The sequence below is a fragment of the Primulina eburnea genome, chromosome 4 (genome assembly GCF_022965805.1).
Source record: "Primulina eburnea isolate SZY01 chromosome 4, ASM2296580v1, whole genome shotgun sequence".
Classification (NCBI taxonomy): Eukaryota; Viridiplantae; Streptophyta; class Magnoliopsida; order Lamiales; family Gesneriaceae; genus Primulina; species Primulina eburnea.
Window position 1 is genome coordinate 8,460,276 of NC_133104.1, and position 13,993 is coordinate 8,474,268.

At 37.0% G+C, this 13,993-nt stretch overlaps 1 protein-coding gene across 3 annotated transcripts; it reads right to left on the reverse strand.

Annotated features, from left to right (window-relative positions):
• Window positions 1-10,959: 10,959 nt before the first annotated feature.
• Window positions 10,960-12,738, reverse strand: LOC140830856 (uncharacterized). 3 transcript variants are annotated; one of them, XM_073194380.1, is made up of 3 exons: window positions 12,584-12,738; window positions 11,452-11,612; window positions 10,960-11,371 (listed from the first exon to the last, which is right to left on the reverse strand). In XM_073194380.1, the coding sequence occupies exons 1-3, from the start codon at window positions 12,721-12,723 to the stop codon at window positions 11,223-11,225; spliced, it is 450 nt and encodes a 149-aa protein (XP_073050481.1). In that variant the 5' UTR covers window positions 12,724-12,738; the 3' UTR covers window positions 10,960-11,222. The 3 variants fall into 3 exon arrangements, with proteins under 3 accessions (XP_073050481.1, XP_073050483.1, XP_073050482.1); XM_073194382.1 differs by having other exon boundaries at window positions 11,452-11,559; window positions 12,584-12,707; XM_073194381.1 differs by having other exon boundaries at window positions 11,452-11,572; window positions 12,584-12,704.
• Between the last annotated feature and the right edge of the window lie 1,255 nt (window positions 12,739-13,993).

Genomic DNA, 13,993 nt, shown 5'->3' on the forward strand with positions numbered 1-13,993 from the left:
CAGAGTCCACCAGGGTGGTGAGGAATACCTTGCACTTGATTTTGTCAGAATAGCAATGCAGCATTGCCATATTTTCAAACCGCGTGAGATGTTCATCAGGGTCTGAATTCCCATCATACTCCCGGATCTTGGTAGCTTTGAAATGAGCAGGGAGAGGCTCATTTACAATCTCCAGGGAGAAGGGGCATCCCTGGGAACCAGCCGAGGTTGAAATAGGAGATGACCCGCCTTGGCTTCCAACTCTTTCACTTTCTTCTTCGAATCTTCCAGCTCCTGGGCCATAGTGAGGGTAGGAGCTTTGGAAAACGCCTGGGAATTCTCCTCTCTGTCTCTCTCTTTCTCGGGAGGAGATTCTCCCATTGCCTCATTTTCCTTTGATTGGCTGGGTTCAGGTAGGGCCCTTTCGGCGAGGGCTTTTTGGACCGCAGCAGCTATTAACTGAGACAACTCCTCTGGGAGGTGACTGGGCGGTGGATTTTCTTGACCTCCTTCAGGATTGTGAGGACCAGAATGGTTCCCGGTATTTTTACGAGTGGTAACCATATCTACGTCTTTAGCTAAGATTTCCCACAGACGGCGCCAATGATGTCGACCGGGCAAATTGGGTAGTAGCCGGGTGTGCAATCTGCCAAGTCGGGTGTTTGGATATATGTGCGATTTGAATGCTTTATGGCAAGTTGCTGGTGGTCTGAGAAGATTGAGTTCCCTGTCGCCTGAGGACTAACGCCCGGGATGACCTGAGTATTAATCCTGAAATCACAGAACGTTAGGGGGGCGCCGGAAATTGTTCCGGCGTATCCACTCCGACGCTCAAGTCAGTGATGCACGCAAAGGAAGACTTAGAGAGAAAATAAGAATATCTGTGAGTGCTTGTGAGTATCCAGAGAAGAGTTACCTCCTTGTGTAGTACCTACAGGGGGTATTTATAGATGAGTCAAGTAGGTGACTTGCCCGCAAAGTTCGGGTGGTGGCCACGATTCGGGATGGTGGGCCCTGTTGTAAAATAGTGGGCCACGTATTAAGTGCTGACCTAGTCATAGAACGTGGGAGGATGGGTTCCGAGATTTCCGGAAGACATGACGATAAGGGAGAGACTGAGCTTCTTTCCCGGGCACTTTCCACCCGGGTGCCCCTGAGGTGTTTCTGGGACCGGGAAGCTTTTACCCCGGGTGATGGCTTGCCGAGTAATTCATTGTGAATTCTTCTGACACTTGAGTGCGTAACTCGCCTGGTATCTGAAGATCCGGGATCCTTCTTTCATACCGACTCTCTGCATGTAGTCGTAATTTGGGATCTCCTCCCTGCTCTCATCTCGCCCGAGTGCAAGTATCCTCCGGGTCGGGAGCTTTACCCAGGCCCGGGTTCCCTTGGGGGCATCAATTATTATTATTATTTTTATTTTTTTTAAAAGTTTCAAACAAGCTGTTCTTTTCTGCATGTATTCTCACTGCAAAAAGTTTTAATTGGTATTTTTTTTGTGATTCCAGTAATTCAATCAAACAGGTTGTGTTTGATTTATTCTCAGATACTCGTGCTTTGATTTACGAGATGAATTTCACCTAAGAATTGTATACCACACACATCAATGAATAAAGAAATGAAAAAAAGAAAAATAAAGTTACGATGTTTCGATCAAATGATCTACATTCACAGAGGAGTCACTCTTCACTATAATCAACGCACAAAGGTAGGGTTGTAAATCAACTGAATCGAGTTGAATATGACGAAAACTTTAAGGTTTGAATTCGAACATGTTCGTGAAATATTATAACTATTGCTATAAAAAAAAATACTCGAAATTTATTTATTTAATATATAATTATATTATATTGATAAAATATTAAGGCTCGCGAGCGAATCGCGAACTATCGAACAAAATAATTTGGGCTCGAGTTCCGCTTGAAAAAGGTTTGAACATGTTCGAGTTCGATAAACTCGAATACGAATCAAATATTTTCCAAGCCAACTCCAAAATGTTATGAACGGTATTAATTCGTCTACACCTGTGTACAAAGTATGGATCACTCAAGTTACAAAATCATCTCACAGAAATTCACTCTTGTTTTTTCACATATAGAGAATGAAACAGACTTGAATTTCACAAAAAGTTCTTTCCACTTCTTCGATTTTTGATCTCTCAATCAACTACTGCATATCCTCTCATTTTTCTCTTTTATAGTTCAAGTCAATTTCCGAGAGTCCAAGCCCCTTGACTGCTTACTACAGTAGCCAGTATTGATTGTTCATGGAACACATGATGCTTAGACAATTGGAATGCACTTCGTCCTTTGTTCATGACCAAGTTCTGCCATGAATATTTTCATCCATATACCCTCTTTTATTGCCTTTGTGGTAACAAAATATTCTGCCTCGGTAGTGGATAAGGCTACACTGGTTCTTTGATTGTTCATGGAACACCCGATGCTTGGACAATTGGAATGCAGTTTGGCTATCACAAATAACTGTGATTGATAGTCCTTTGTTTATGCACATGTTCTGCCATGAATCCTTTCATCTATATACCCTCTTTTACTGCCTCTGTGATAACAACATATTCTGCCTCAGTAGTGGATAAGGCTACCACTAGTTGAAGCATGGCTTTCCAACCCACTACATTATCAAAAACATTGAAGATATACCTGGTAAGAGATTTTCTAGCATTTATACTTACTGCAAAGTCTTAATCGACATATCTTGAGACTACATCAGCCTCTTTTCCAGTGGGTTTGAACCTTAGACAAGCTCCTAAGGTTCCTCTGATGTATCTTATCATCCACTTCACATCCTGCTAGAGTTCATTTCTTCGATTTTCCATAAACTTGCTGACAAGACTTACCCCATAGGCTAGCTCAGGTCTTGTGCATACCATGACATACATCAAGTTTTCCACAACACTGGCATATGGTATTGTTGATAAGTATGGATAAGATTATTAGGTTGATAAGGTTGTTAGGATAAATAAAAAGTTTGTTTTTATCTTGTTATTTAAATTAGATTGGTATCTTATCATTAGGTGTAATCTTTTCTTTATATTCAGTAGAACCTTGAGATTGTATTTTTAATTCGATTCATTCAGCCTTTGAAGCTTGAATAAAGATTGAAGGCATTTTATGCCTCTCTGTTTTTTCGCTTTTATTCCATCGACCTTCATGGTATCAGAGCACAATTGAAGGCTTCTACCGATGGTTAAAATGGCATATTCTGGGAGCCATAACGCATCCAGATCGGAAAGATCTTCCACGATCTCTGGATCGAACACAATTCCTTCCCCTCATACCCTTGAATCTGCACCTCTTCAAATTACGAATCACAAACTAAACGGAAAAAACTTTCTTCAATGGTCTCGTTCCGTTCAATTGGTAATTCGAGGCAAAGGGAGAATTGGGTATCTTGATGGAACCATTTCACCACCTTCTGCCACGGATCCCACCTATCAAAATTGGGATACTCAAAATTCGATGGTGATGACATGGCTTATCAATTCGATGGAGGAAAGTATCAGTGAAATATACCTCTTCCATCCCACTGCTAAGGATATTTGGGATGCTGTTACTTTGGCGTACTCTGACCTTGAAGACTCCTCTCAAGTGTTTGAAATACGTAGTCAGATTCGAAAATTGAAGCAAGGAGATGGTTCTGTCACTCAATACTTCAACGCACTCAAAAAATTGTGGCATGAAATGGATCTATTCACTGTCTGTGAATGGAAAGATCCAGCCGATGGGACCTTGTATCACGAGATGGTGGCAAAGGAACGTGTTAATGACCTTCTCGCTGGGCTGGATCGAAGTTTAGATGAGGTTCGTGGGTGTATTTTGGGAACGAAGCCGTTACCATCAATCGATGGAGTTTTCGCAGAGGTTCGTAGAGAGGAGAACCGAAAAAGGGTGATGCTTCACACATTACCTTTCACAGAAAATTCTGCCCTCGCCACACGCACTTCAGAAAATCGTGTTGATCCTAATATGAAGAATGGCAAACCTTGGTGTGAACATTGTGAAAAACCATATCATACTGTGGAAACTTGCTGGAAGATACACGGTAAACCAGCTGACACACCCATGGATCCAAATCAGAAATTGAGAGAAAATGGTTGCCCTGTGGAGAAAGGAAGATATCAACGCCTAGTGGGGAGACTAATTTATCTTGCCCATACTAGACCGGACATAGCTTTTTCGGTGAGTTGTGTAAGTCAGTTTATGCATGCCCCGTCTGAAGAACACATGACAGCCGTCTATCGAATCTTAAGGTACCTTAAGGGGACTCCGGGAAAGGGACTTCTCTTCAAGAAAACAGAAGCAAGAAATGTTGAAATATTCACTGATGCAGATTGGGCCGGATCAGTGGGTGATAGAAGATCCACATCAGGGTATTGTTCCTTTGTCTGGGGAAATTTGGTCACTTGGAAGAGTAAAAAACAATCAGTAGTAGCAAGGAGCAGCGCAGAAGCCGAGTTAAGATCAGTGGCTCATGGTATATGTGAAGCTTTATGGTTGAAAATGTTACTTGAAGAACTGAAAATGAATGCAAGTATGCCATTAAAACTATTTTGCGACAACAAAGCTGCGATAAGCATATGTCACAACCCAGTGCTTCATGATCGAACTAAACACGTTAAAGTTGATCGACATTTTATTAAAGAGAAGATAGATGAAGGAACCATCAACATAGCATATACCCCAACTTCATGACAAACTGCCGATATCCTAACAAAAGGCCTGTTTAGGCCATTGTTCAAAAAGATGGTTGACAAGCTTGGAATGTATAACTTGTACATTCCAGCTTGAGGGGTGTTGATAAGTATGGATAAGATTATTAGGTTGATAAGGTTGTTAGGATAAATAAAAAGTTTGTTTTTATCTTGTTATTTAAATTAGATTGGTATCTTATCATTAGGTGTAATCTTTTCTTTATATTCAGTAGAACCTTGAGATTGTATTTTTAATTCGATTCATTCAGCCTTTGAAGCTTGAATAAAGATTGAAGGCATTTTATGCCTCTCTGTTTTTTCGCTTTTATTCCATCGACCTTTAGGTATTCTGCTCATGCTTAACAAATCTTCATCTGATTGTGGTGACAGTGTGGAGGAAAGCTTGAAGTGACGTGCAATTTGTCCTTGAACAGGTTTATACTCCATCATATTGAACCTTTCAAGCACTCTCTGAAGATATTCTTTCTGCCTTAGAATTAGTACCTTTTTCTGCCTATTTCTTATAATTTACATGCCTAAAATCTCTCGAGCATCCCCAAGATCCTTCATCTCAAATTCTTCATTGAGTTTAGCTTTGAGGTTTTGAATCTCATCCATGTCATGACATGCTAACAACATGTTATCTATATATAAAATTAGGTACATATATTTTCCATCTGTCGGCATTTTGTTCTAGACACACTTCTCATATTGCTCCTTTTGAATTTATGATTCACGGTGAATTCATCAAATATTTTGTACCATTGGCGAGGGGCTTATTTTATGTCATACAAAGATTTCTTCAATAGACACACCATGGACGCCTTCGATTTGATTTCAAACATCCCTGGTTGAGCCATATATATTACCTCATCTAGGTCCCCGTGCAAGAAAGCGATCTTGACATCTAGCCGCTCTAATTATAGATATTCTCGTGCCATTATAGATAGAATTGATCTTATTGATCTATGATTTAACACAGGGGATAAAGTCTCATGGAAATACACTCCCTTAACTTGACAGGATCCTTTAGCAATCAGCCTAGACTTGTATCTAAGCTTCTCAACAACTGAAATTCCTTCTTTCTTTTAAAGATCTATTTGCAGCCAATTATTCTCTGCCCTATTATTGCCAGCATCCAATGTTCTTTATCTTTGGAGTTCATAGCTTCTTGAAGGGATCTTGGATCTTCTTCATTTATTTCAGAAGCTACAGAAAATGCAAATGATATCAAGTCTGCATGACCAAACATTTGTGGTCGTTTGATGATCCTTTTTTGTCTGTCTTTGGTTAGTTGACAGTCATTAGCATGCACCAGAGACTGTAGGATAGTTTCTGGTTGATCGCTATCTTCGTCCATTTCCAGTTCCACACATTTTTCTACGACTGGAAGCTCCACCTCAATCTAGATATCATTAGGTGTTTTGCTGGCTTTTGTAGGATTAGTAGTTGGACTTACCTTCAAGGTAAAAGATTCTTGTTTGAAAGTCAAGTCTCTTCTCCTTAAATTTTTTGTGCGTACCAGTTTCTATACACCAGAGCTTGTATCCTTTTATACCCTCAGGATATCCAATGAAGACACATTTGAGTGTTGGTGTATCTATTTTCCCTTGCTTCACATTTGCAAACACTTAGCATCCAAATATTTTTAGCTCATCTAGTGTTGGTGACCTACCTGTCCAGTTTTTCTGTGGGAGCTAAAAATTAATGGGAACTGACGGGCATCGATTTCTCAGGTGGCATGTTGTAGCTGCAGCTTCAGCCCAAAAGGACTTGGGTAAACCCAAGTAAAATAGCATACATCTTACTATATCTATAATAGTTCGAATCATTCTCTCTGCTAGTCCATTTTGTTGTGGAATGCCTGGAACCGTAAGATGTCTAGCTACACGTTTGCCTTTACAATATTCATCAAACTCCTTTGAACAATATTCAAGGACATTTTCAGTTCGAAGCTTTTTTAGCTTCATTCCAGTTTGCTTTCCTCGCAGTACATGCCACACTTTGAACTTTTCAAAAATCTCATTCTTGTGCTTGAATGTATGGATCCAAGCTCTAAAGGTTTAGTCATCGATTATGGTCATAGATATCTAGAATCACCATTAGAAGTTATCTTTGATGATCCCCCAAAGGTCCGAATGAGCATAGTCAAGCGGTGCCTTTGATACATGTATACCTCAGTTAAACTTAACCCTCGTTGCCTTCCCTCTAACACATTCCTCACATAAGTCTATGGAGACAATTGGCTATCAGCCAACAGTCCCTGTTTGTCTAGTTCTAAAATCCCTCGTTTAATTATATGCCAGGTCATTGCATCATTCATTCCTCATTCTGTTAGTATTGCAGACCCAACCATCACTACAACAAAAACGCCAAACGAAAACGGATTTAAACTGTTGTCTTTTCTACCAACGACAACAGTTTTGCAACGGTGTTAAACCGTTGTTTTTTCTACCAACGACAACGATTTTGCAAGGTTTGAAACCGTTGTCTTTTATACCAACTACATCGGTTTTGCATCGTGGTATAAAAATTTTATTAAAATTTGCGACGGTATTGAAAACCGTCGCAAATGAAAACCGTAGTCGTAGTTGCATTTTGCGACGGTTAGTAAAAACCGTCGCGAATATTTGTTACGACTTGCAAATTAGAGTTGCGACGGAAATCCTCCGCAACCCGTCGCTAAATGTAGCGACAGTATTCATGTGGCAAAACTGTCGCTATTTTGCGACGGTTTATAGGTCCGTCGCTAATATTTTAGGTAAAATAAAAAAAATTAAGAATTTTATAAATCTGTGTTGTGAATTGGTACAATCTTATAAGAGATAAAAAATTTAAGTGTCGTGAAGTGATAAAATCGTGTAAAAGATAAAATTTTAATTGTTTTGAAATGGTAAAAAAATCGTGTAGGAAATAAAAATTTTAAATGTTGTGAAGTGATAGAATTGTGTAAGAGATAAAAATTTTAAGTGTTATGAAGTTGTAAAATCGTGTAAATGAGAAAAATTTTAAGTTTGGTGAAGTGAAGTTGAAGAAAATGGAGTGAATTTGTATGTATTTATAGAGAGTAGTGGAAGAAAATGGAGGGAGAAAGGGGCGGGATCGAATTTTTGAAATTTGCGACGGTTTTTTGCTTAACGGTCGCTAATTTTAGCGACGGAGGTTTTAATACCGTCGCTATATTGAATATAGCGACGGTTGTACATGCTACTGTCGCAAATAGTAGCAACGGTTCTAGTTTAAACCGTCGCTAATATGAATTTAGCGACGGTATATATATAACCGTCGCTAATATTAGCGAAAATTTTTTCAACCGTCGCTAATTAACATTGTGTTTTGTCCTAAAACCGTCGCTAATTAACATTGTGTTTTCTTAAGCCGTTGTCGATTGTCCAAAAATACACGCTAATGGACAACGGTTCATGAAACCGTTGTCGTAAACGTTCTACGACAACGGTTTTTAAAAACCGTTGTAGTGTATTATAATACTACAAATTATTTTAAAAAAATTCTACGACAACTGTTTTTAAAAACCGTTGTCGTAGATCGAAAAAAAAACCGCTAATAGACAACGGTTTTTAAAAACCGTTGTCGTTGCCCAAAAAACCACAATAATAGACAACGGTTTTTAAAACCGTTGTCGTAGGCCAACAAAAAAAACAAGCTAATAGACAACAGTTTTTAAAAACCGTTGTCGTAGGCAAAACGGACACGCTAATCGACAACGGTTTTTAAAAACCGTTGTCGTAGCTCGGAAAAAAACCGCTAATAGACAATGGTTTTTAAAAACCGTTGTCTTTGATGTGTTGTTGAATTAAGATTTTCTTGTAGTGCATTGTCTTCCCAGCAAGGATGTAAAATCCATTTCTTATCCTATTCACTACCACAAGAGAGCATTTAGATACGGTTAGTTTCCTATTTTCAGCTTTGAATATGTATCCTAACTGATATAAAGTCTCGAGGGAGATTGAATATCTCTTAACTGGCGCAAATCTAAACTTTTCCGATAGTCCGTCTCTTTGTACCATCAATTAGCTTTACTCTTACAACACCAATTCCGGATGCTTGGTAAGTCTTATTGTTTCCAAGAATTACTTGACCTCCTTCCAATTCCTCAAAGGACTCAAACCAACCCTTGTTTGGAGTAATGTGAAATGAACATCCGCTATCCAGCACCCAGCTGAGATCAATCTTTAGGTCTGAGATGCAGAGAACTTATGAACTATCATATACACTCTCAAAATTAGAAGCCTCTCCCTATTCATTACACTTCTTAGTGGATTTCTTGTGATCTAGACTGTCCCTTCTAAAGTGGCCTAGCTTGTGACAATGAAACCACTTTCCCTCCTTGTTTGGGGACTTCGATCTATTCTTAATTTGATTTATCATGTTTCTGTCTTTTCTCTGGTTTGTCTCTAGCTGACAGACTATCACCATTCGATGAGATCACTTGTACTAGTGAATTCTTTATTTCTTTAGCCTTCAAAGCAGCATTTATATCTTCTAGGGACAAAGATTCCCTAGCATATTTCATTGTTTCTAAGAAATCTGAGTAACTCGGTAATGAGTTTAAAATTATGATAGTCTTCTCATCATCATCTATATTGACTTTAATATTTTCAAGATCAAGAACCAACTTATTGAAATCATCTGAGTTATCCCTTAAAGATGGGTCAAGTGGGAAGATATAAGAAAAGTAACTCATTTCAGAAGAAGAATAAACGTGCAGGAAATGGCGACGGTCATTGCCTACAACTTTTGACAAAATATGCGTACGTAGCCTCAACTTTAGAAAATTGAGACGTACATGCGCCTCTTCTTTTGACAATAAGGCTCTTGCAATCACTCATCGATGATATGTGAGACTTATAAATACTCGTGATTGAGTCTCTAATCACACACCTCATAAGAACAAAATACACCATCTATGGAGAGAGTTTGATCGAGTGCTTAGAAAGATTCAATCGGAAGAAAACAGAGAACTTGCAAATTATTCAATGGCAGGAGGTAACGCTCGATCCGCTTCTGCATACAGTTCCAAGAATCAATGAGCGCAATTTCATGAAATAAAAGCCGCCATAAGAAGAGAGAACACAGATTAATTCTTCAAATATTTACCTCCAAAAATCTTCTAATCAACAATTGAATTGTCCCGCTAAAGAGGAAATGATGTGTTCAGCTGCCATTTTTTAACTATGAAGCAAGAATATAGTTAAAGGGGATATTTGGTGAATAATATTGTTCAAATATTATTTTTAAAAAAAGTTATTTGGTATAACAGCTAAACCAATAGACATCAAATTCAATCCTGGGATCCGAAGCTTCGGAGCATTCTAACCATAAGTGGGTTTATCTATTATTACTTTCGAAATAATTTACACCCAAATATTTCATGATTTTGTGAAATTTGATATTTTTATGAACACTAAAAACTTGTTACTTGCATTTTCGTATTGAAAATTCGATATCCAAATAATTGATGTCTAACGCCGAAAATATCGAACCATAGTTGTTTGAGACGCAATGACTCGATAATGTCTTGAAATCTTAGCTAGGTGCAAGACAGAAGTAAGAAGTTTATCAAATGCCCCAACTTTGACCATACTAATGTTGCCAATTTAATGTAGCTTAATGGTTTGAATCTCTATTATATGTAAGAATTCAAGACTTGATCAAGTCCATTTGTTAAAAAATTTCTCCTCCACTCCATTGTAAGAATCATCTATAACTATTATTTTTGTTATTTTAACAATAATAATAATTAATATTTCTTGAGCAAGTTATTAATTTTAATTAAAAATATTTGATTATTAAAAATAATTTCATTCTATTTGTTTTTCAATTTTTTTGGTACCAATAATTGGAATGAAATATAATCATCATTTCATTCTCATATCGTTCCATTCCAATATCATATCTTCGTTAATGTCTTATTCCATTCATTAATCCAATCACATCGCTAATTCAACAATTCTTCATGGCTAAAATCCTTCGTGTCAAAAAGCAATTAATATATTTTTTTAAGTATTGCTCTGGTTTCACTTATCAATTATATAGATTGTAATTTTTTATAAAACCAAATTAATAGATTGTATTTAATTTCAGTCAAAAATTATTTTGAATTCTTCTGAAATTCGAAGTATCTGTCTAAAATAGAAATTTGGCATATAAAAATATTAGTATTAAATCAATCAACCCCTTCAAAAGCCTATATATGCCCAACTAAAAGGGGAAAAGAAACTGAGTACTAAGCATTGGCAACAGGAAACTAAAATCAAATCACAAGTATCTTCACAATATGAAAACAGAATCCCACGAGTATGGTGAACATACACAGCAATTATTTTTATTTGTTATGCAGCATAGCAAGTCTAAGCCCGCGAGAGGAAAGGCAGAAACGCGCGAAGAACCAAACATTCAACAAAATATTCCCTGAAGCATGTGCATTGATAGCCAAAGAGAAGATTAAAAAAGAAATACACATGACAAAACCATCATCATGAGAAAACAACAGCCATGGACTTGGGCCGTTTCACTGATCAAGACTAGACTTGACGATGAAATTTTGGCGGGAGATTGGGTTCATGACCACTGGGGGACCAGCAGTACGAGGCCATGCCTGGAACTTTTTATCAGTCTCTAGCCACCATTGTTTATCTGAAACTGTCTTAGGAGTAGTACCTACAGTGCGATGCCAATGGTTTCAAATTCCAGAAAATTAGATAAAACTAAGTTTCGAGTTTAATGCATCGAAAAGATACCTCCAAAAATCTTCTGATCAGCAATTAAGTTGTCCACAACATATACCAAAGCAAATGTCCCCGCGAAAGAGGCAAATATGTATTTAGCTGCCATTTTTACCCCAACAACTACAGAATTTAACTGAATTATAAGAATATAGTTTATGCCCTTGTTGGCGAGCCTGATGGACAATTTACAAAAGTAAAAGAATCTCAAATTGACATGGAAATAACTCGAAGGTAGGTAGAATAAGGCAAAATTAAGTCTAAGTGGCAATCTAATCCCTTTTGAAAGAAAAATGGTATCAAACCATCAAAAAATGAACCATCTATCTGTAATCTATAGCAGGATACACTCTGTGCAAGAGAACAAAATGAATAGAGTAGGTGTCCGTCGAGCCACTCTACGTATAAACAATTTTTATTTTAATAATATTTGATATTGTTTTGGCACATCTTTATCTGTATATCTATTCTAGTTGCATAGATAAAGTCCTTGAATATACAAATAGTAGAAATGATTCTCAATCATATGGTATAACAACAAAACCAAAAGAAATTAAACCAAACTCAGAGCAATGTAAACTCAATCCCTACTTGGTGCATTTTATGGAACAACTCATTTTATTTGTTTTTTAAAAATTCAATAGGGGGAATGAAAACCCGAGCCCCAAAACTACCTAACCCGATACCTAATCTACCCCAACCAACACCGCCTCACCTTGTCAGTCCCGCTGGGCGGAACCACCGCTAACTTCTGCTGGCAACCCAGCACACTACCCAAAATTCAGCTAGATCTGCACCCAAGGCCAAACCCTAGCTCGATCTCATTCAAAAATAATCACGAAAAACAGAACAGTATCTTGCTCCGATCCGAGAAACTAGTATCAACAGATCATAAAGTGAACATGAAATAGAAAAAGAAGGCTCGGTTCAACCGACAGATCCGAATCACAGTACATGTCTTATATTTAACTTTTGTATTTTTTAAATTCAAGCGAATTTTTCTATTTGTAATTGATTTCCTTCCCCGATTTTTCAAAATATCAATTTCAAATGAACTTGATTTTTTACTTCGTTCATATATTATTTAATTTTAAATAACATGTAATAAAAACAAATTAAACTATGTATAAATCTACAGCAAACTTACAATATGACCGTAGAAGACGTCGGAACACTGTTCAACCTACCATACAAGCTAACAATCGCAGAAGTCGAAACTAAAATCCTAAGAGAGAATTTTATCGCAGAAGGAAAGTGTGGAAGAAAATGGAGTATATTTATAAACATTTTGTAGCGACGGGTTTGTATCCGTCGCCGATCCAGATTTGCGACTGTTTAACTAACATTAATAGCGACAGTTTATGACCGTCGCTACTAGCGACGATTATAGGAAACCGTTGCTCACAGATAGGCAAGCTTCAAATAGCGACGGTTTATGTACAACCGTCGCAAAATCAGGCGGTTTTTATGGTAATTTTACCAAATTATATTATAAACAGGGAAATCATATTATAATGAAAATTGAAAATCTTTTAAATTATTATAGGATTAGTTGAGAAGGAGTCGGTAAAGTTACAAAATATAAAACACAATAAACTTATGTCAGATAGTTTAGCAAGTCAATTTTGTGCGTGAGACAGATATTCGATCAAAAAATTAATGAAAAAATATTATTTTTTATGTCAAAATATAATTATTTATGATATTTATATATCAGATCAATATATCATATGATCATAAATTCGTGAAATTATCTCACAAAATACTTAATCAAAGAAAATATGGAACAAGTGACTCCATCAATTGTTTCTAAGAAAATAGTTTACTGTCTCACACGAAATAAAAACACCAAAATTAAGAGGGGGAAAAGTGGAATAACTGATTATGGTCAAAATTCAACAACATAATCTCTGTTATTTTATTAAAAATGAGAAAGCTATAATAACCGTTTCTTGAGAACACCAAGTTTCTTGCCCTTTTGCTTCACCACAAGGATCAATCTTATTCCACAAAATCATAGATTCTTGAGTGTTATTGCCTCCAAATCGTCGGTGATATATAAGCAAAGGAAGAAGAAACACCAGATTTCGTAGATTCTTTAGTGTTATTCCCTCAAAAGCGTCAGTGAGATTGACGCTAAATCTTTTTCCCTCAAAATCATTCCACAAAAATTTTATTCTCCTAATCTACATGATTCTATCTGCACTCATGATCTCTTCCATATTTCAAAACTTCTCTGAGATATAAGCGCACTTCTTCCCCGATTTTTTGAGTTTGTGTCATAAATCTATTAGCGTCAACCTCACTGAAACCTGAAATCTAATTGAAATCTGGTTTTTTCTCGCATTCATCCAGGGAATTGAAACTGTAACGTCCGAAAAATTAACCTACGTAAACCACAGCATGCAAAATTATTTTAATTGCTTAATTGTTTTTAAATGCTTGCATGATATTTATTATATGATTAAATATATGATTGCATGATTAAATGATTATGTGACACGTTTTCATGAAATTAAGGATTTTACCCGAATATTCTATAATAGGCAGGGGAAAG

Coding starts and splice junctions, on each gene's coding strand:
- LOC140830856 (XM_073194380.1), bottom strand. CDS start 12,723: ATGTTTATAAATATACTCCATTTTCTTCCACACTTTCCTTCTGCGATA. Junction 11,613..12,583: donor ACGTCTTCTACGGTCATATT/GTAAGTTTGCTG, acceptor ATTGTCCATCAG/GCTCGCCAACAAGGGCATAA. Junction 11,372..11,451: donor TGATCAGAAGATTTTTGGAG/GTATCTTTTCGA, acceptor ATCGCACTGTAG/GTACTACTCCTAAGACAGTT.